The 21,566-nt window shown below is 48.3% G+C and overlaps 1 protein-coding gene across 1 annotated transcript; it reads right to left on the reverse strand.

The window, feature by feature from the left end:
• Positions 1-1,373: 1,373 nt before the first annotated feature.
• stard10 (StAR related lipid transfer domain containing 10) lies at positions 1,374-20,989 on the reverse strand. The gene is made up of 6 exons (NM_001126587.1): positions 20,661-20,989; positions 6,610-6,757; positions 6,135-6,238; positions 2,664-2,781; positions 2,325-2,377; positions 1,374-1,892 (listed from the first exon to the last, which is right to left on the reverse strand). Exons 1-6 carry the CDS (start codon positions 20,817-20,819, stop codon positions 1,665-1,667), a joined length of 810 nt encoding a protein of 269 aa, NP_001120059.1. The 5' UTR covers positions 20,820-20,989; the 3' UTR covers positions 1,374-1,664.
• Between the last annotated feature and the right edge of the window lie 577 nt (positions 20,990-21,566).

Genomic DNA, 21,566 nt, shown 5'->3' on the forward strand with positions numbered 1-21,566 from the left:
AATATAAATCTTCCTACAAATTGTTTCCCATTACTTCTCTATGAGCAATATATAGGCGTGTCCTTACGGAAAGGCACCATCAGCTGATTGTACGGACCCCACCAATCAGTAGCTAGAGAGAAGCAGAAAACACAGAGCTCCGCCCTTCAAATTGATGTCACAATGGACAATAACCAATCAGGGAGGTTTTGGTTGGACATGACTTTTGGTAGAAGGAAACTCAAGTTTAGAAGAAATGGTCCCTAAAGGGGTTGTTCACCTTTGAGTTAACGTTTAGTATGATGTAGAGAGTGATATTTTGAGACAATTTGCAATTGGTCTTCATTTTTTTGAACTGGTTTCTGGTTGCTAGGGTCTAAGTTACCTTAGTAACCAGGGAATAAGGTTGCAATGAGAGACTGGAATATGAATAGGAGAGGGTCTGAATACACAGTAACAATAATAATAAAATTGTAGCCTCATAGGGCAATAGTTTGGAATTGTAGCTGGTATCTGGTTGCTAGGGTCCAAGTTACCTTAGTAACCAGGGAATAAGGTTGCAATGAGAGACTGGAATATGAATGGGAGAGGGTCTGAATACACAGTAACAATAATAATAAAATTGTAGCCTCATAGGGCAATAATTTGGAATTGTAGCTGGTATGTGGTTGCTAGGGTCCAAGTTACCTTAGTAACCAGGGAATAAGGTTGCAATGAGAGACTGGAATATGAATAGGAGAGGGGCTGAATACAAAGTAACAATAATAATAAAATTGTAGCCCCATAGGGCAATGGTTTTTTGGATGCCGGGGTCAGTGACCCCCAAAAAGTCAGAAGAAGAAGGCAAATAATTCAAAAACTGTACAAAATAAATAATAAAGACCAACTGAAACGTTGCTAGGAATAGGTCATTCCATAACATACTACAGGTGAACCGCCCCTTTAATGGCCCCAGGGCAAGTAGCAATGTTGGGTGTGCGTATGGCCAAATGGGCCGTATGTAAGCCACACTGCCAGAAGGTCCAGATGGGGCCCTGTGGTGTCCGACTAAAGAAGCAGCAGAACTTGCCCAATGAGGAATCTCAAGCGGAACCGACCCAGTATCAGAAAGTCAGCAAATCTGGGCCCAAAGAATTTCACATACTGGTATAGTTGACCTTTCTTGGCCAATCTGGCCTACAACATCTACCCAAGTGTGACCAGCTAAGGGTACCCTCAATCTGCCCCTGTGTAACCATAGCCCTAGACACTACTCACCTCTCGTGCTCACTCCCACTCACCTGGCGTGCTCACTCCCACTCACCTGGCGTGCTCACTCACACTCACCTTGCGTGCTCACTCACACTCACCTCGTGTGCTCACTCCCACTCCCCAAGTATCGACAATTATTACTATTCCTATTCAGTTGAGCTTTTTTTCTGAAAAGACTGGACTTTACATACATTTAAAAAAAACAAAAGCTGGAGGGGGGGGGGTGCAGGTTCTCCTGGAGACCATGAAGGCCACCTGTTGCCCCCTTTCCCATCAAAGAAGCCACGAGTGCAACAAGTCCTGAATCCCAGAGTTGCCTTGGGTTGTATCGTTCTACCCCCTCACATTGTCCCTTCTCCATCATTGACCCCCATTGTTGTCCAAAGAACGATAATGAGGAGGACTCCAAGAAGAAGACAAGAGCTGATGGAGCCTCAGTTGACACTGTCCTCGTCGCTAGCTTCTCCCCGGTCATCTTTGGTCTCTGTGGCGCTGCTCTCGTCGATGTTCTCCAGAGAGTCGGCATGTTGTATGGACACGTCGGCCAGGCTGATGGTGGGCAGGGTGCTCTGCTCTGGGTAGAGCCACGGTTTGTGGTGGGGATTGTGTTTCTTCTTCCATTCGGGGTACTTCACACAGGCTTTGTACATTTTTTTCATGGCCTGCAGAAAGAAAAACGATTGAGTTGGGTTTCCTTAGGGGTCCTAAACATGGCTTGTACCCCAAGATGTCGGCCAGAACTGCCACCAATGGGTTGAGGAAGAAGGTTCCTCCAGTTCTCCATCAGTCAACAGGGAGTAATGGCTGACAACTACACCATGGGGTAGATTAAAGGGGAAATATGTCCTCTATGTTTTGTATTTATCTATGAGCTGCCATATATGTGCCGATCAACTCGCATGAACACAGTGCCCCCCAGTGGCCAAGCTTCACAGCAGAACCAAGGTTTCCCATAGAACAGCAACACGATGGGGTAAATTCTACAGACTCTGGTCAAAGCCACCATATTATCACCGAACTGCTCTTTAAATATAACCGGAGCAACCGGAGTGGGAGGAGTCATATTGCTTCCCATTGGACAGTACGGTACTTACCTTCGGAGCTAAAAATTGTGAGGACTTGTTGACAACCCACTTGGGCAAGGATCCTAAAAATACAAAGGAAAAGCAGTAAATAACTTGGTATTTTGCCTATAATCTGACATTGTAACACTGTGTCCAGAGACCTAATATATGTGGCATTTAGATTGCAAGCTCTTATGGGCGGGGTACCCTTTACCTCCTCTATCAATCAGTATTTGATGTAGACGCCCTTCTGTCGAACTTCCCCTTTAAACCCCCATCACAATTGATGCTGAAAGACTTTTGACTTCTTATTATTTCACAGTTCATGTATCTAAAGTCTCGAGGGGTCAATGCCACCAAGTCACTTACCTCGGGGGTCAACCTGTGCCAGGTAGATTAGGGTGGCGCTCTTTGGCCCTCCGCTCTGGATTAGGTACCCGGTCTGGATCGACACTGCTCTGACCAAGTCCTTTTTTGGAGGGTATTTCTATACAGGGAGCAATGGACAAATAAATAAATGGTTATCAATATATTCAGCATCCTGAGATATTATAGTGATTATAGCTGCCATAAAGCAAGACACAACTGCTGTTCTATTGCCAACAAGCAGAGATGGTCACACAAGTTCCAGGAACTACAGGCAAAAAAGTCTGACTGATGGGAATGTGATAGGGGCCTTAGATTGTAAGCTCACTGGGGCAGGGACTGATGGGAATGTGATAGGGGCCTTAGATTGTAAGCTCACTGGGGCAGGGGCTGATGAGAATGTGATAGGGGCCTTAGACTGTAAGCTCACTGGGGCAGGGACTGATGGGAATGGGATAGGGACCTTAGATTGTAAGCTCACTGGGGCAGGGGCTGATGGGAATGTGATAGGGGCCTTAGATTGTAAGCTCACTGGGGCAGGGACTGATGGGAATGGGATAGGGACCTTAGATTGTAAGCTCACTGGGGCAGGGACTGATGGGAATGGGATAGGGACCTTAGATTGTAAGCTCACTGGGGCAGGGACTGATGGGAATGGGATAGGGACCTTAGATTGTAAGCTCACTGGGGCAGGGACTGATGGGAATGGGATAGGGACCTTAGATTGTAAGCTCACTGGGGCAGGGACTGATGGGAATGTGATAGGGACCTTAGATTGTAAGCTCACTGGGGCAGGGGCTGATGGGAATGGGATAGGGACCTTAGATTGTAAGCTCACTGGGGCAGGGGCTGATGGGAATGGGATAGGGACCTTAGATTGTAAGCTCTTTGGGCAGGGAATGATGGGAATGATGGATGATCTCTGTACAGCATTGCGGAACATGTTGGTGCTATATAAATAAAGGATAATGATATACAGTGGAGGAAATAATGATTTGACCCCTCACTGATTTTGTAAGTTTGTCCAATGACAAAGAAATGAAAAGTCTCAGAACAGTATCATTTCAATGGTAGGTGTAACAGTGGCAGATAGCACATCAAAAGGAAAATGGAAAAAAGAACTTGAAATAAAAGATAGCAACTGATTTGCATTTCATTGAGTGAAATAAGTTTTTGAACCCCTACCAACCATTAAGAGTTCTGGCTCCCACAGAGTGGTTAGACACTTCTACTCAATTAGCCAACCTCATTAAGGCACCTGTCTTAACTAGTCACCTGTATAAAAGACACCTGTCCACAGAATCAATCAATCAAGCAGACTCCAAACTCTCCAACATGGGAAAGACCAAAGAGCTGTCCAAGGATGTCAGAGACAAAATTGTAGCCCTGCACAAGGCTGGAATGGGCTACAAAACCATTAGCAAGAAGCTGGGAGAGAAGGTGACAACTGTTGGTGCGATTGTTGGAAAATGGAAGGAGCACAAAATGACCATCAATCGACCTCGCTCTGGGGCTCCACGCAAGATCTCACCTCGTGGGGTGTCAATGATTCTGAGAAAGGTGAAAAAGCACCCTAGACCTACACGGGAGGAGTTAGTTACTGACCTCAAATTAGCAGGGACCACAGTCACCAAGAAACCCATTGGAAACACATTACACCGCAATGGATTAAAATCCTGCAGGGCTCGCAAGGTCCCCCTGCTCAAGAAGGCACATGTGCAGGCCTGAAGTTTGCCAATGAACACCTGAATGATTCTGTGAGTGACTGGGAGAAGGTGCTGTGGTCTGATGAGACCAAAATAGAGCTCTTTGGCATTAACTCAACTCGCTGTGTTTGGAGGAAGAAAAATGCTGCCTATGACCCCCAAAACACCGTCCCCACCGTCAAGCATGGGGGTGGAAACATTTTGCTTTGGGGGTGTTTTTCTGCTAAGGGCACAGGACAACTTATTCACATTAACGGGAAAATGGACGGAGCCATGTATCGTGAAATCCTGAACGACAACCTCCTTCCCTCTGCCAGGAAACTGAAAATGGGTGGTGGATGGGTGTTCCAGCACGACAATGACCCAAAACATACAGCAAAGGCAACAAAGGAGTGGCTCAAGAAGAAGCACATTAAGGTCATGGAGTGGCCTAGTCAGTCTCCGGACCTTAATCCAATAGAAAACCTATGGAGGGAGCTCAAGCTCAGAGTTGCACAGAGACAGAAACCTTAGGGATTTAGAGATGATCTGCAAAGAGGAGTGGGACCAACATTCCTCCTAAAATGTGCGCAAACTTGCTCATCAATTACAAGAAACGTTTGGCCTCTGTGCTTGCAAACAAGGGCTTTTCCACTAAGTATTAAGTCTTTTTTTGTTAGAGGGTTCAAAAACTTATTTCACTCAATGAAATGCAAATCAGTTGCTATCTTTTATTTCAAGTTCTTTTTTCCATTTTCCTTTTGATGTGCTATCTGCCACTGTTACACCTACCATTGAAATGATACTGTTCTGAGACTTTTCATTTCTTTGTCATTGGACAAACTTACAAAATCAGTGAGGGGTCAAATCATTATTTCCTCCACTGTATGTACTGTATAGTGGGCCCGTTATAGTGTATATATACTGTATAGTGGGCCCGTTATAGTGTATATATACTGTATAGTGGGCCCGTTATAGTGTATATATACTGTATAGTGGGCCCGTTATAGTGTATATATACTGTATAGTGTGCCCGTTATAGTGTATATATACTGTATAGTGGGCCCGTTATAGTGTATATACTGTATAGTGGGCCCGTTATAGTGTATATATACTGTATAGTGGGCCCGTTATAGTGTATATATACTGTGAGTAACTGAGGAGCTTACAGTAACCCCCCCCCCAACATAAACCCTACTAATCTCACTGCGCTACTCGCTACTCACAGCAAAAAGGCATTTTATGTAATTCAGCATTAAATGTGCCAGTTGGCGCCGCGCTGTGCCCACGAGTACAAATCTGCATTAGGTTCTGACCCACTTTTATAAACAGAGCTGAGGCGGCACAATGATCTCAGCGCCGGGCAAATTAGAGAATTTATTCTTTGCCAGGGAACGCGGCATTGTGGCTCCTGAATGTGCCCCATTTGTGCCCACGTCCCTCACCCCCGCAGGTTACTCACTGGGGCAGCAAGTGGCCCAATAAGGGGACAGTAATTAGACACAGGGACATCTGGGGAGTGGGTGCTGTAAGTGTGGGCACCCAGAGTAATAGCGGTGTGTCTCACTGGGTGCTCAGTCTGATAACCAGGGGAGTAGGGGCTGTGTATAAGTCTGGGCACCCAGTCAGTTGGGGCAGAGGGTGCTGTGTCTGTGGGCACCCAGTCTGATAACCAGGGGAGTAGGGGCTGTGTATTAGTCTGGGCACCCAGTCAGTTGGGTGCGAGGGTGCTGTGTGCCCGGCTAGATGCCCACGACACACACTGATTGGATGGCACTGGGTTACTCACCGCGTGTTTGACAGAATAGTTCATGATGATGTAATCATTGCCAAACGGCAGCCAGGAGCGCAGAGTGATGACATCACGGTTCTTCAGGGGCTTGGGGCACTTCCCTATTGGCAGAGACAAATACAGTGATGGTTCTGTATCATTATACGTAGGACCCCCTTACGCCCTACTTGGGGGTACAGTTTATCTCCCACAGACATGATCTGAGCATCACTCAGGGCCCCGCTGAACCCACTATACCCCCCGAGACCCCCCTGAGACCCCCTTGGCCAGGAAGAGTATTTCATGGTCGCTTATTGTGTTCTGCTGGTTGTGCCCACAGCATGGGATGCTGGGAATTGTAGTTCAGCAACAGCCAAGGTCACCAATTGGGCACCTACCTTACTGTTAGCCAATCAGCAGCAAATCACAGCGAACCTTCCCTCCCTATTTATTCCTTCCCTCCCCCCTATACAGTTACCCCCCCCCAACTTACAGGCATAATATCCAATATCTGCATTAACTGTCAGTTTCCCGATGTCGAAGGTCTCGATAACGTTGGAATCCCATTTCTTTCGGTACTCGATGTCGTGCAGAACGTCATACAGAACCTCGGCCGACACGTCCTTGCACTCCATCTTGCACTGTGGGGAACAGAGGGAACGCACTATTAATGCTACAGCTAAGGATTCTGGGAGTTGCAGTCCATCTTGCACTGTGGGGAACAGAGGGAACGCACTATTAATGCTACAGCTAAGGATTCTGGGAGTTGCAGTCCATCTTGCACTGTGGGGAACAGAGGGAACGCACTATTAATGCTACAGCTAAGGATTCTGGGAGTTGCAGTCCATCTTGCACTGTGGGGAACAGAGGGAACGCACTATTAATGCTACAGCTAAGGATTCTGGGAGTTGCAGTCCATCTTGCACTGTGGGGAACAGAGGGAACGCACTATTAATGCTACAGCTAAGGATTCTGGGAGTTGCAGTCCATCTTGCACTGTGGGGAACAGAGGGAACGCACTATTAATGCTAACAGCTAAGGCTTCTGGGAGTTGCAGTCCATCTTGCACTGTGGGGAACAGAGGGAACGCACTATTAATGCTACAGCTAAGGATTCTGGGAGTTGCAGTCCATCTTGCACTGTGGGGAACAGAGGGAACGCACTATTAATGTTACAGCTAAGGATTCTGGGAGTTGCAGTCCATCTTGCACTGTGGGGAACAGAGGGAATGCACTATTAATGCTACAGCTAAGGATTCTGGGAGTTGCAGTCCATCTTGCACTGTGGGGAACAGAGGGAACGCACTATTAATGCTACAGCTAAGGATTCTGGGAGTTGCAGTCCATCTTGCACTGTGGGGAACAGAGGGAACGCACTATTAATGTTACAGCTAAGGATTCTGGGAGTTGCAGTCCATCTTGCACTGTGGGGAACAGAGGGAACGCACTATTAATGCTAACAGCTAAGGCTTCTGGGAGTTGCAGTCCATCTTGCACTGTGGGGAACAGAGGGAACGCACTATTAATTCTACAGCTAAGGATTCTGGGAGTTGCAGTCCATCTTGCACTGTGGGGAACAGAGGGAACGCACTATTAATGCTAACAGCTAAGGATTCTGGGAGTTGCAGTCCATCTTGCACTGTGGGGAACAGAGGGAACGCACTATTAATGCTACAGCTAAGGATTCTGGGAGTTGCAGTCCATCTTACACTGTGGGGAACAGAGGGAACACACTATTAATGCTAACAGCTAAGGATTCTGGGAGTTGCAGTCCATCTTGCACTGTGGGGAACAGAGGGAACACACTATTAATGCTAACAGCTAAGGATTCTGGGAGTTGCAGTCCATCTTGCACTGTGGGGAACAGAGGGAACGCACTATTAATGCTACAGCTAAGGATTCTGGGAGTTGCAGTCCATCTTGCACTGTGGGGAACAGAGGGAACGCACTATTAATGCTACAGCTAAGGATTCTGGGAGTTGCAGTCCATCTTACACTGTGGGGAACAGAGGGAACACACTATTAATGCTAACAGCTAAGGATTCTGGGAGTTGCAGTCCATCTTGCACTGTGGGGAACAGAGGGAACACACTATTAATGCTAACAGCTAAGGATTCTGGGAGTTGCAGTCCATCTTGCACTGTGGGGAACAGAGGGAACGCACTATTAATGCTACAGCTAAGGATTCTGGGAGTTGCAGTCCATCTTGCACTGTGGGGAACAGAGGGAACGCACTATTAATGCTACAGCTAAGGATTCTGGGAGTTGCACTCCATCTTGCACTGTGGGGAACAGAGGGAACGCACTATTAATGCTACAGCTAAGGATTCTGGGAGTTGCAGTCCATCTTGCACTGTGGGGAACAGAGGGAACGCACTATTAATGCTAACAGCTAAGGATTCTGGGAGTTGCAGTCCATCTTGCACTGTGGGGAACAGAGGGAACACACTATTAATGCTACAGCTAAGGCTTCTGGGAGTTGCACTCCATCTTGCACTGTGGGGAACAGAGGGAACACACTATTAAAGCTACAGCTAAGGATTCTGGGAGTTGCACTCCATCTTGCACTGTGGGGAACAGAGGGAACGCACTATTAATGCTACAGCTAAGGATTCTGGGAGTTGCAGTCCATCTTGCACTGTGGGGAACAGAGGGAACGCACTATTAATGCTAACAGCTAAGGATTCTGGGAGTTGCAGTCCATCTTGCACTGTGGGGAACAGAGGGAACGCACTATTAATGCTACAGCTAAGGATTCTGGGAGTTGCAGTCCATCTTGCACTGTGGGGAACAGAGGGAACACACTATTAAAGCTAACAGCTAAGGATTCTGGGAGTTGCAGTCCATCTTGCACTGTGGGGAACAGAGGGAACACACTATTAAAGCTAACAGCTAAGGATTCTGGGAGTTGCAGTCCATCTTGCACTGTGGGGAACAGAGGGAACGCACTATTAAAGCTAACAGCTAAGGATTCTGGGAGTTGCAGTCCGGCTGTAACCCCCTTGTAACCTACATAATGTAACTTCTTATGGAGAGTCTCTCCCCCTTGTACCCCCTATAAACTCCATGTCCTTCATGATTTATTAGTAATTAAATGACATTAGTGCCACATGGCTGCAGCCCGTTAGTTACCCTGCTAATTACCCCTGCAGGGCGGGGATTCTATACACACCCTGGGGCAATAACAGGTTAAAGGGGATACAAACCCTGCTGCCCAGCGCGGCTCAACCCAACGTTACTCAGTTGTTACTGGGCTACAAATCCCACAATAATGTAACATATAATGAAGCTTGGGGCATGCTGGGAGCTGTAGTCCAGCAACATCAGGGCTGTATTCTTAAAGCAATATTGCCCAATAAAACTTTCCCCCAAATCCCCACAGCCAGCGACTGCTTTAACATGCGAAAAATCCTCCAATGAGAATCCCAGCTGATGTGAGTAAATCCGGCCATATTCCGTGTCTCTACCCACAATCCCGCGGTGCAGAAGGCCCGGTAGCGTGTGCGGAAGTGATACGGTGATTGAGTTACAGATAAGGAGTGCCACGTAGGACAATCTCAGAGGGTTAATCTGTACTACTGCATTGTGGGTCCTGTTAACCCCGACTCCTGTATTTTATATAAAACATCATTATAGATGCAAGGAAATTCCCCAATGAGAATTGTACTGATAAATAAGTTGATTATAAATGCAAAAGAACTGCCCAGTGAGAATGCTGATTCCCAGCACTGTGTCAGGCCCCTTGCTGGTACCTTACATATAGAGATAATGATGGCACGGTGCCACCCTGGGTGCTGGTTAGTAGGGTGGGTAGTTGAGCAGTACTAGTGAGTAGCAGTAGGTGGGTATATCTGGCATCGCTGCCTATATTTAGAGATGTTTATGCCGTGTCTGCGGTGCCAGTTGCTGGGTATTTTGGGGCCGGCTTGTTGCCACCGACTTGCCATCTGCTGCTTACAATACAGAGCTTTGTTTGAATGGCTCCGCTGGCTCCGTGTCCCGGCGCTGACGCCCACCGGCTCGCACAGACTGCTGGGAACAGAAGTTCCGCCCACACACTCAGTATTAAAACTGTCATAACAGAAATCTATGAATAGGATTGTGTACTGAGTCGGAATCCTACGTGGGCCCCCCAGCAGCAGAGGGAATATTCCTCACTGGGGTTACTTTCTGCACCCCCACAATAAGGCTCACTGTATACACCCCAGGAATATATTGGCTACATACAGGGCTAGTGATGGGCCCCCGAGGGCCAGGGCGGAGCTGAGAAAGCAAACATGGCGGATAAAGAGGCGGTTCCTCATACATAATGCAGAGCAATATCCAGTAATGGGGCCCCGTAACGGAACCTGCTCCCATTAGCGCTGATTCAGCGTCTCTTTATGAGCCAAGGGGCCCGGGGCCAAACCGACTTTACTGACGTTATTTAGAAAGGAGCAACACCCATGTCTGATTCCTGTGCCATATAATGGCGGGAGAAAATGCCATCATTATCTCTATATGTAAGGTACCAGCAAGGGGCCTGACACAGTGCTGGGAATCAGCATTCTCATTGGTCAGTTCTTTTGCATTTATAATCAACTTATTTATCAGTACAATTCTCATTGGGGAATTTCCTTGCATCTATAATGATGGTTTTTGGCAACTTCTATAGCAAAACTAGGGGCGCAGAGATCAGCACAAGATAGACAAACGCTACTCTCAGTGTCCAATCAGAATAAATCTTTATGTGGGAACCTGGATCAGTTTGATATTGCAAAATAATCTCCATGGGATTAAACGGATACTGTAACAGTAATCCCAGGATTATACATAACTTGCACTAATGCAGGAAGGGTTACTGCCTGCCCTGCTCTCATTCCCTACAGAAATAGGGGTTGGTAGCACTAGGTAGGTACCTAATATATAGGGGCAGAGACAGGGGAAAGTGTTGGAAGGGTTACTGCCTGCCCTGCTCTCATTCCCTACAGAAATAGGGGTTGGTAGCACTAGGTAGGTACCTAATATATAGGGGCAGAGACAAGGGAAAGTGTTGGAAGGGTTACTGCCTGCCCTGCTCTCATTTCCCTACAGAAATAGGGGTTGGTAGCACTAGGTAGGTACCTAATATATAGGGGCAGAGACAGGGGAAAGTGTTGGAAGGGTTACTGCCTGCTCTGCTCTCATTTCCCTACAGAAATAGGGGTTGGTAGCACTAGGTAGGTACCTAATATATAGGGGCAGAGACAGGGGAAAGTGTTGGAAGGGTTACTGCCTGCCCTGCTCTCATTCCCCTACAGAAATAGGGGTTGGTAGCACTAGGTAGGTACCTAATATATAGGGACAGAGACAGGGGAAAGTGTTGGAAGGGTTACTGCCTGCCCTGCTCTCATTTCCCTACAGAAATAGGGGTTGGTAGCACTAGGTAGGTACCTAATATATAGGGGCAGAGACAGGGGAAAGTGTTGGAAGGGTTACTGCCTGCCCTGCTCTCATTTCCCTACAGAAATAGGGGTTGGTAGCACTAGGTAGGTACCTAATATATAGGGGCAGAGACAGGGGAAAGTGTTGGAAGGGTTACTGCCTGCCCTGCTCTCATTTCCCTACAGAAATAGGGGTTGGTAGCACTAGGTAGGTACCTAATATATAGGGGCAGAGACAGGGGAAAGTGTTGGAAGGGTTACTGCCTGCCCTGCTACATTCCCAATGCATTCTTTATCATTAACGCCCGTTAAACAACTCCCCGCACCCCCCCCCCCTCCGGCACAAAATGGAACCCAAGATCCCGTGACTCAGGCGCAATTTACTTACTGAACTTGCTTTGATGTGCGGAACAAAACACACGGGGCAGTTGTGTATGCGCAGAGGGAGTGGGACCAGTGATAACCGCTCCCTGCCCTACAGTAAGTACATAACTCCCGGCTATGCACTAAGTCACCCATTTTACATGCACTTTCCTGACCTGGAGGGGGGGGACAAGGCGCCGACACATTCTCTCAGCGGGGGCAGAATCATGGGGCGGAGTTTTTGCCACATTGGGCCGGGGGTTCCCATGGAAAGTGACACTTTAGTTTAAAGGGTAAGTAACACCTCATAATGACAGAAGTGTTTTACCGCAAAGGGTAAAGGATATTTGTAGCCCTACTATCTCTTTTATTGTATACAGCTAAAAGGGAAGAGTATCCAGTAAGGGGGGGGTGTATTCCAGGGGCAGGATGATGTCAGAAGTCATGTGATTATAGCAAGCAATATGGCAGCTCCGGCATAAGCAGTACAAATCATTAGACTAAGAATGTCTCTGATCACAGAAAGGCAAGTGTTAATACATTATAGGTCATTATTGACTTAATAACGCGCTGGGCCGGACCCCCTGTGAGCTCAGCTGTTTGTACAGCGCAGGGATGATGGGAAATTCCTCCACATTAGTCAGGGAGGGGCCAATCGATCCATAGCGGATACTAAATGAATGTTCCATATCTACATACCAAGGGGCCCATTTGTTCCCACGGCAACCTCAGTTGTTTAATAGTTAATCAAGCCAGAGCCTGATGGTACGAGCAGCTTTCCTGGCCTCCAACTCCCCGCACCCCCCGGAGTCCTTAGCAACCTCTAAACCCCTGCATAGCCCGGGGACCCCGGCCAGCCCTCATATTCAGCCCAGTAGATCAATGCAGTTGGGGGGCTCTTTACACAATACACAATCACAATCAATAAGTGTTCAATAAGACTTTGTCCCCGGGGGGCAGAAATCACTTATAAACTCTCACGGAGCAAAGTAATTGGCTGTTTCACCCCCTCAGTGATCGCTGGGGTCACTGACCCTAACAACCACCTAGCACTGCAGGTTTCCAGCTGCGCAGACCAGAAACGCAAATCATGTACTGGCCCTTTAAATGTACAGACTAATAATCTTTTTCTTTTACAACCTGCTGGCCTCCATCTTTGCTGTACTTAAACTCCCAGAATTCCCTGACAGCCAGACCCAACTAGCTATTAGCACCTGGCATGGGGGTCCCATACTACTTAGTAACCAATGATCCCGCCCCTAGGGAGGTTAATCAGCCAATGTCTGTCTGTATAAGCTATTTAGTAGGCACCCTAAGTGATAGTGGCATTGTGACCATTGCATTGTGGGTAAAAACTGTCGCTTTGCACATAGCATACCCTCTCCCAGCACATACATTAATATTTAATTATATATATATACTATATATTCATATAGTGAATTTACAGCATTAACCAATCTGGCTACAGTTTCGGTGCAACTCCCAGCACCCAGTGACAGGCTGGACCCCCCACTACACGGGGCCGGGCAACTACACAATGTTTCCTGGCTACTTGCTGAGACACGTGAACCGCTGAGCAGGGAGGGAGTTTTGTGGTGCTGATGTGGTTGCTAAGCAACAGGAGATGCTTTGAGCTGATGCCTCTTTGCCAGATGAAACAAAAAAGAAATCCTCTCTGTAACGAGGCAGCGGGGGGAGATAGGGGGGAGCGGGGGGAGATAGGGGGGAGCAGGGGGAGATAGGGGGGTGCTGGGGAGATAGGGGGGAGCAGGGGGAGATAGGGGGGAGCAGGGGGAGATAGGGGGGACCGGGGGAGATAGGGGGGAGCAGGGGGAGATAGGGGGGAGCGGGGGAGATAGGGGGGAGCAGGGGAGATAGGGGGGAGCGGGGGGAGATAGGGGGGAGCGGGGGGAGATAGGGGGGAGCAGGGGGAGATAGGGGGGAGCAGGGGGAGATAGGGGGGAGCGGGGGGAGATAGGGGGAGCAGGGGGAGATAGGGGGGAGCAGGGGGAGATAGGGGGGAGCGGGGGGAGATAGGGGGGAGCAGGGGGAGATAGGGGGGAGCAGGGGGAGATAGGGGGGAGCGGGGGGAGATAGGGGGGAGCAGGGGGAGATAGGGGGGAGCGGGGGGCTATGCAGATTCCCTTTTAAATATTTCAAGAGCAATAACACCATTTATAAAGTCATTGGGTTTTCTAGAATGTTCCCGGAGAATGAGCTCTACAGAGCAGAACCAGATATTCCTATATATACTTATATACTCATATACAGCATCTGGGCATCATATACTTATATACTCATATACAGCATCTGGGCATCATATACTTATATACTCATATACAGCACCTGGGCATTATATACTTATATACTCATATACAGCATCTGGGCATTATATACTTATATACTCATATACAGCACCTGGGCATTATATACTTATATACTCATATACAGCATCTGGGCATCATATACTTATATACTCATATACAGCATCTGGGCATCATATACTTATATACTCATATACAGCATCTGGGCATCATATACTTATATACTCATATACAGCATCTGGGCATCATATACTTATATACTCATATACAGCATCTGGGCATCATATACGTATATACTCATATAAAGCATCTGGGCATTATATACTTATATACTCATATACAGCATCTGGGCATCATATACGTATATACTCATATAAAGCATCTGGGCATTATATACTTATATACTCATATACAGCATCTGGGCATCATATACTTATATACTCATATACAGCATCTGGGCATCATATACTTATATACTCATATACAGCATCTGGGCATCATATACGTATATACTCATATAAAGCATCTGGGCATTATATACTTATATACTCATATACAGCATCTGGGCATCATATACGTATATACTCATATAAAGCATCTGGGCATTATATACTTATATACTCATATACAGCATCTGGGCATCATATACTTATATACTCATATACAGCATCTGGGCATCATATACTTATATACTACAGACCTCAGTTTAAAGGGGAAGTAACATATCATATTTTGATTTGAAAGCAGAAAGGTTTTAGGCAAGGTCCTATGTTGCACAGGTAGTGTTGTCATGTTTCAGGGGGGCCCACAGCGCTCCCCAATGATGCCAATAAAAAGAGAGGCCATGACAGAGTGTCTATAAGGTAGAGCCTCCTATGTGTGTGTGTGTGTGTGGGGGGGGCTTCTGTGGGTTTGTGCCCCCCATAGGGCCCAACTCAGTGGATAGGGGCTCGGCCAGAACACTACTTAGCTATAAATCTAAGGATTAATGCATCTGATGCTTTTGCTGAATGTGGGAAACTACACAAACCCCGAGCTGCTTCTGCCATTAAATATTAATATTAAATATTTGCTTTAACACTGACATAACGAGGGCCTCGGAGATCACCTTTTCTACCCCTGTCACCAAAGGGTTAAGGTAAGAGTTCTCCATAGCAGCAGATCTACATACGGTAGCCCCATGGCCTTTCCATGCAACGTTCAGTTCAACAATGGGGGACCCCCAGGTACTTTTATAGTGGAACTTTGGGGGGCATATTTATTAAATGGTGAAAATAGAGTTTGGCTACTTGGTAAATCTGCCCCTAAAGATGCCAACCGAGTGACAAACTCTATAGTTACATGCCCCACGGGCCCCCATTGTCTTCCCATGACTTTACCCCTAATATTCTGTACAAGCAGCACGGCATTTAGGGTGATAGTGTGTGAACCCCTCTTTTCTCTGATGAGCTTTTGGGCAGGGAGGGGAAAGGGTGACAGTTGGAGGTGCCAAGTGGCTCAGTGGAAATGTCCCCACACAAAGTGGGCAGTCCCTGTGGTTTCCATGGTGCTGCTGCCCCTGGGGGGGTCCATTGGACCAGTCAATATTATCACTAGTGGGGGCGGGAGGGATGGGATAGCTCAACTGACAAAAGGACACTTTAAATTTAACCCCTGAGGGATCCTCATATTTTATTTGTGCCTGGAAGTTTGAGTTCTGGTACCGGTGAATCCATTGACCCCAACTGAGGGCAGAGGAGGAGGATGGTGATGGCACCCAGGGTTGTAACTATAAAGTAAACAGACCCTGCAACTGATGGGGGGGTTCCTAGTTACTCCTAGTTGTCTGTCTCTCTCTCTCTCTCTCTCTCTCTCTCTCTCTCTCTCTCTCTCTCTCTCTCTCTCTCTCTCTCTCTCTCTCTCTCTCTCTCTCTCTCTCTCTCTCTCTCTCTCTCTCTCTCTCTCTCTCTCTCTCTCTCTATATATATATATATATTTGTAGAGTGTAAGCTCTTTTGGGCAGGGCTCTCTTCCCCTCCTGTATCGGTTACTGATTGCTTTATATGTTACTCCTTGTAGAGTGTAAGCTCTTTTGGGCAGGGCTCCCTTCCCCTCCTGTATCGGTTACTGATTGCTGTATATGTTACTCCTTGTAGAGTGTAAGCTCTTTTGGGCAGGGCTCCCTTCCCCTCCTGTATCGGTTACTGATTGCTGTATATGTTACTCCTTGTAGAGTGTAAGCTCTTTTGGGCAGGGCTCCCTTCCCCTCCTGTATCGGTTACTGATTGCTGTATATGTTACTCCTTGTAGAGTGTAAGCTCTTTTGGGCAGGGCTCCCTTCCCCTCCTGTATCGGTTACTGATTGCTGTATATGTTACTCCTTGTAGAGTGTAAGCTCTTTTGGGCAGGGCTCCCTTCCCCTCCTGTATCGGTTACTGATTGCTGTATATGTTACTCCTTGTAGAGTGTAAGCTCTTTTGGGCAGGGCTCCCTTCCCCTCCTGTATCGGTTACTGATTGCTGTATATGTTACTCCTTGTAGATTGTAAGCTCTTTTGGGCAGGGCTCCCTTCCCCTCCTGTATCGGTTACTGATTGCTGTATATGTTACTCCTTGTAGAGTGTAAGCTCTTTTGGGCAGGGCTCCCTTCCTCTCCTGTATCGGTTACTGATTGCTGTATATGTTACTCTGTATGCCCAATGTATGAAACCCACTTATTGTACAGCGCTGCGGGGTATGTTGGCGCTTTATAAATAAATAATAATAATAATAATCACTCTCTATATATATGACTCAGAGTTTCCATTCACTGCTCATCACTGGGAAATGCTGAGACTTATTTTCACATACTGAGGGTCTCGGATCTAAACATCATGGGATACTGGTTCTGGCTCAGGCGTCAGTGACACTGTAGCAGCAACTATAGGGTTAATGCCCCATGGAGAGATAAGTCACCCCGGGGGCTCCAATCTCTCCAAAATACCTTTCCACCCCCTACTCTCCTGCGCCCCCCTGTGACCACAGGGTAGGCGCAGGTCCCACTCATCCTACCTTCCCCGGGTTTGGGCCGGTCTGAATTCTGTGTGCCATTCAAGTTGTGTGCGGAGAATAGAGAATTGGGCTGGCGTGGGGGGCACTTGCCTTCGGCACCCCCATTCCCCCCCCCCACACAAGCTGATGTCACTCTCCCATTTGCCAAACACATTTCGGAGCCCAATACCTTCATTCTAGAATCCCCTTAGAAACCTCCTAGCAACCTGGAGATGTCTATTGGCTCCATAGCAACGTTTCTCTGGGATTTACTTCTCTATGGGGCAAAATACAACAATCTTCCTATAAATCTGATACATTTGTATTATTATTATTATTATTATTAATGACACGCACACATATATAGGATATCTGTATATAAAGATACATTACGGTGCCCGGCACAACCACCTTCAGCCGAAGGAAACAAGAAACAGATCCAAGGGCAGATTTGTCTTATGGTAGAAACCACTTCCTGCTCCACCAGCCAATCAGATTCTGCCCCAGGCAGTGCAAACTGACACAGGAACACAGTGACAAAGCATGGGGAGATACAATCTGGGGTGAGAAATAAATGCAGCCCTTGCCCCCCCCCCCCCCCCCCTGCATAGTGGGCCGGCCTGTCCAACAAATGATTTCTATTGATTATATTACTTCCATAGTGCCGGTTGGGTCACTGGACGGAATCTGGTGGGCCTGGCCCTTGTGGACCCCGTTGGCCCAGAACTGATCCCTGCTGGGAACTCCGGGACCTGCAAGTCTACCTCTCCCAACGTGCCTAAATACGGGTGCTTAGGGGTGACAGCACCCAATAAATTCTCTGCTTCTCTATTTGTCAGGGGAATAAAATAAAGGCAAATTCATTCAGGTGTAGGGATGGGTGTTATTTGGACCCAGACTCGCTGCTGATTGGCTGAAGATGCCACAGACAGTCGCTACTTATTGGCCCTGGGGGGGGAGGTTGTTTGGGCTTATGTTGAATCTCATTAGTGAAAATGTCCTCCCCAGAGTAGGGGTGATGGCAGATACAGTAGACACATCCAAGAACTGGTTAAAGCTTAACTTTAAAAGATAACGTGTGAGCCATAGATTGCAAGCTCTTTGGCTCTTAATGCGCCATATTCATCCCGTGGGGTGAAAACGTGGGTCCCCGTAATAATGGGGCCACAGACACATCTACTGTAGCTCCCCCCCCCCCAAATTGCTGGAATAATCCCAGGGAACAGGGATAAAGCTGGCAGGAACGCGCTGCCCCACTGGGTACAATGTCCGGGTCATTAGAAGCAGAAGAACCGGTTCCGCGAGGGCGGGCCTGGCAGGGACACAAAGGCCCAGACAATGACTGAGCCCACAGGCACCGGGAATCCACACACAAAGGGAGAATTTCAGGTGAAACTCCTGTCCCCCCCCCCAACCTGTAACACTGGTTCCCCCCCTGGGTCTATCAGAACTGGGTTTGGGGCAAGGAAGGACCCTCCCCTGTAATAAAATGTATTTCCTATGGAATTCTGGGAGTTTTATTATCTCGTTAGTAGGAATGTGCCAGATCCAGGATTTGGTTTGGGATTCGGCTGAATCCGCGTCTCCGAGTCCATAAAATCACGTGACTTTTTGTTCCATAAATGGAAGTTTTGGAAAAATTTTCACCGCGTGTTAATCACATGGTTACCCGTCCGTACCCTAAACTGCATATGCACCATGAATCCGAGGGCTACTGGGGAGACTGGGCAACTATTTGGCCAATTTGGCCACCAATGCAATAAGCCCTATATTGCTGATTGAAATAAGTCAAGTTTATGGTGCCAAATAAATGGGTGACTTGTATGGCACGGGCTCCATGGGGCCACACAGCGGTGCCTGGGATGCTCCAGTTGGAGGCCAATGTGGGCGTGGCCTCACAGTTGGGGCTAATGTGGGCGTGGCCTCACTGTGGGCCCCTGAATTCCTATTAGATTTATGGGGATTGTGAGTATTTTCTCAGCCATATGGTTTTCAGCACGGTGGGTGGCAAAATGTTTGTATTGATCGAATGGTAATCCCCCCCCCCCCCCCGAGCCTGAGAGAGCACTGATTGGTCAGGCAGGTATCACTTGGGAATAAGCATTTCTGATCAATAACTGCTTGACCTGCAACTGCACCGGAAGGGCCCAATTATTCTAAAGGGCAATGGAGGGGCAATTGCATGCCCATGTACCTCTGCCCTCAGTTACCCACTGGCATGGCACAGCCGCATTGGTTCTGCCCTGCTACTAACACTGATCCCCACAGGCTGCAGACCCCCTGATTGGTCAGTGATAACTAACCTACAACACACCAGCTGCTTCAGAACTACAAGTCCCATCATCCTCTACAACTCATATATATATATATATATATATCATTTTCTCAATTTCCAAGTTTAGCTTCCAGTCTTCCAGTTGTTGGTTATTACAACTGCCAGCACCCCCCAAATGCCACTTAACAACAGCTGGAGCCCCCCCCCCTAACAACAGATAAGGGATCTGCACTATAGTATAATACTATCATACTATACTATCTATTATATATATATATATATACTCCACAGAAAGTCACATATCCCCTTATTGCTGAGGCAGAATGGCATTGCTGTTATAACTGAAACACTAATGTATCCTGCCTATTTTAGATTGCAAGCTCTGCAGGGCAGGACCATTAGTGATTATGATTTGTAGTAGAGACAACTCTCAGCACCCAGCAAACTATGTCTGCATGATGTATATATATATATATATTTTTTTTTTTTTTTTAAACATAACAGAAAGAGGTAACTCCTGGAGGTTCCCACAGGCGCTGTGGGGTGGGGGTCCCCAGATGTACTGTATGGGGGTTGCACAGACAGGAAGATCCCAGGCAAACAGTGCACATGGGGGTTCCAAAATACATTGCACAAGGAGGGCAAATACTACACAACATTATATGGGGGATTGCTCCAAATGTACTTTACTATATGACATTTACTGTATGGAGCGGCCCCAGGGGGTGTGTGCTGGGGCTGCATTAATGGGACCCCAATGTACTTTATTTGGGGGGGGATGTTGCTTGGGGTTCCCTACATACCGTATGGGGGCTGACCAGGGATACAGTATAGGGCCAGGGAAGCCAAATTGCACAGTCAGCAGTAAAGTAACAGTAATTAGGGGCAGATGTATCAAAATGTGAACTTAATACATAAAAACTCTATTCATTCCTATTGGATATTTTTTAGAAACGTATTTACCAATAAGTGAAAGTTCGAACTCCGCATTAGATAAATACACTTCCCATAGGAATGAATCGAACCTGGGTGAGTTTTTATGGATTTAGCGCTAAACTCCCATTTTTGATAAATCTGCCCCGAATGAAATCTCGACACTTCGCACTTGTTACTCCCCATCTCGATACAAAGTGACAGGGGCCCCGGTTCTGGATCCAATGGACCGATCCTTACCTTGATCTTGTGCAGGGCTCTCTCCTCCTCTAGGATCTGGATCCACACGGTGATCCCGGATTTGCTGTAGGTCATAGTCCAACCGGCGTCCGAGTAGCACTCAGTGCGGAACGTCTGGAAGTCCCGATCGTCGGGGATTTGCACGGAGTCCCTGGACATGGCGCAACGGCTGGCAGTGCGGGGGGCAGGCGGCTGGCAGTGCGGGGGGCAGGCGGCTGGCAGTGCCCGGGGGGGCAGGCGGCTGGCAGTGCCGGGGGGGGCAGGCGGCTGGCAGTGCCGGGGGGGGCAGGCGGCTGGCAGTGCGGGGGGCAGGCGGCTGGCAGTGCCCGGGGGGGGCAGGCGGCTGGCAGTGCCGGGGGGGGGGGCAGGCGGCTGGCAGTGCGGGGGGGGGGGGCAGGCGGCTGGCAGTGCGGGGGGGCAGGCGGCTGGCAGTGCGGGGGGGGGCAGGCGGCTTGCAGTGCGGGGGGGGCAGGCGGCTGGCAGTGCGGGGGGCAGGCGGCTGGCAGTGCGGGGGCAGGCGGCTGGCAGTGCCGGGGGGGGGCAGGCGGCTGGCAGTGCCGGGGGGGGCAGGCGGCTGGCAGTGCCGGGGGGCAGGCGGCTGGCAGTGCCCGGGGGGGGGGGGCAGGCGGCTGCAGTGCCCGGGGGGGGGGGGATCGGAGCAGTTACCGGAGGGAATGTGTCTCTCACCCGGGGATCAATCCCATCTATAGAGCAGCCTTCCCGGGGCAGGCATATGGCAGCACCAATCCGGTTCTACAGGCCAGACAGGTGCATCAGGAATGGGGCCCTCCGGCACCCCCGGCTGTCAGCTCTGAATCAGCAGTGTCCCCAGCGGAAATGGTGGGGGGAACCCCTGGGATCTGCCCTCTGTGTTAGTGCCTGTGTCGCTCTCTCTCTCTCTATGTG

This window comes from Xenopus tropicalis, chromosome 2, assembly GCF_000004195.4.
Source record: "Xenopus tropicalis strain Nigerian chromosome 2, UCB_Xtro_10.0, whole genome shotgun sequence".
NCBI classification, from domain to species: Eukaryota; Metazoa; Chordata; class Amphibia; order Anura; family Pipidae; genus Xenopus; species Xenopus tropicalis.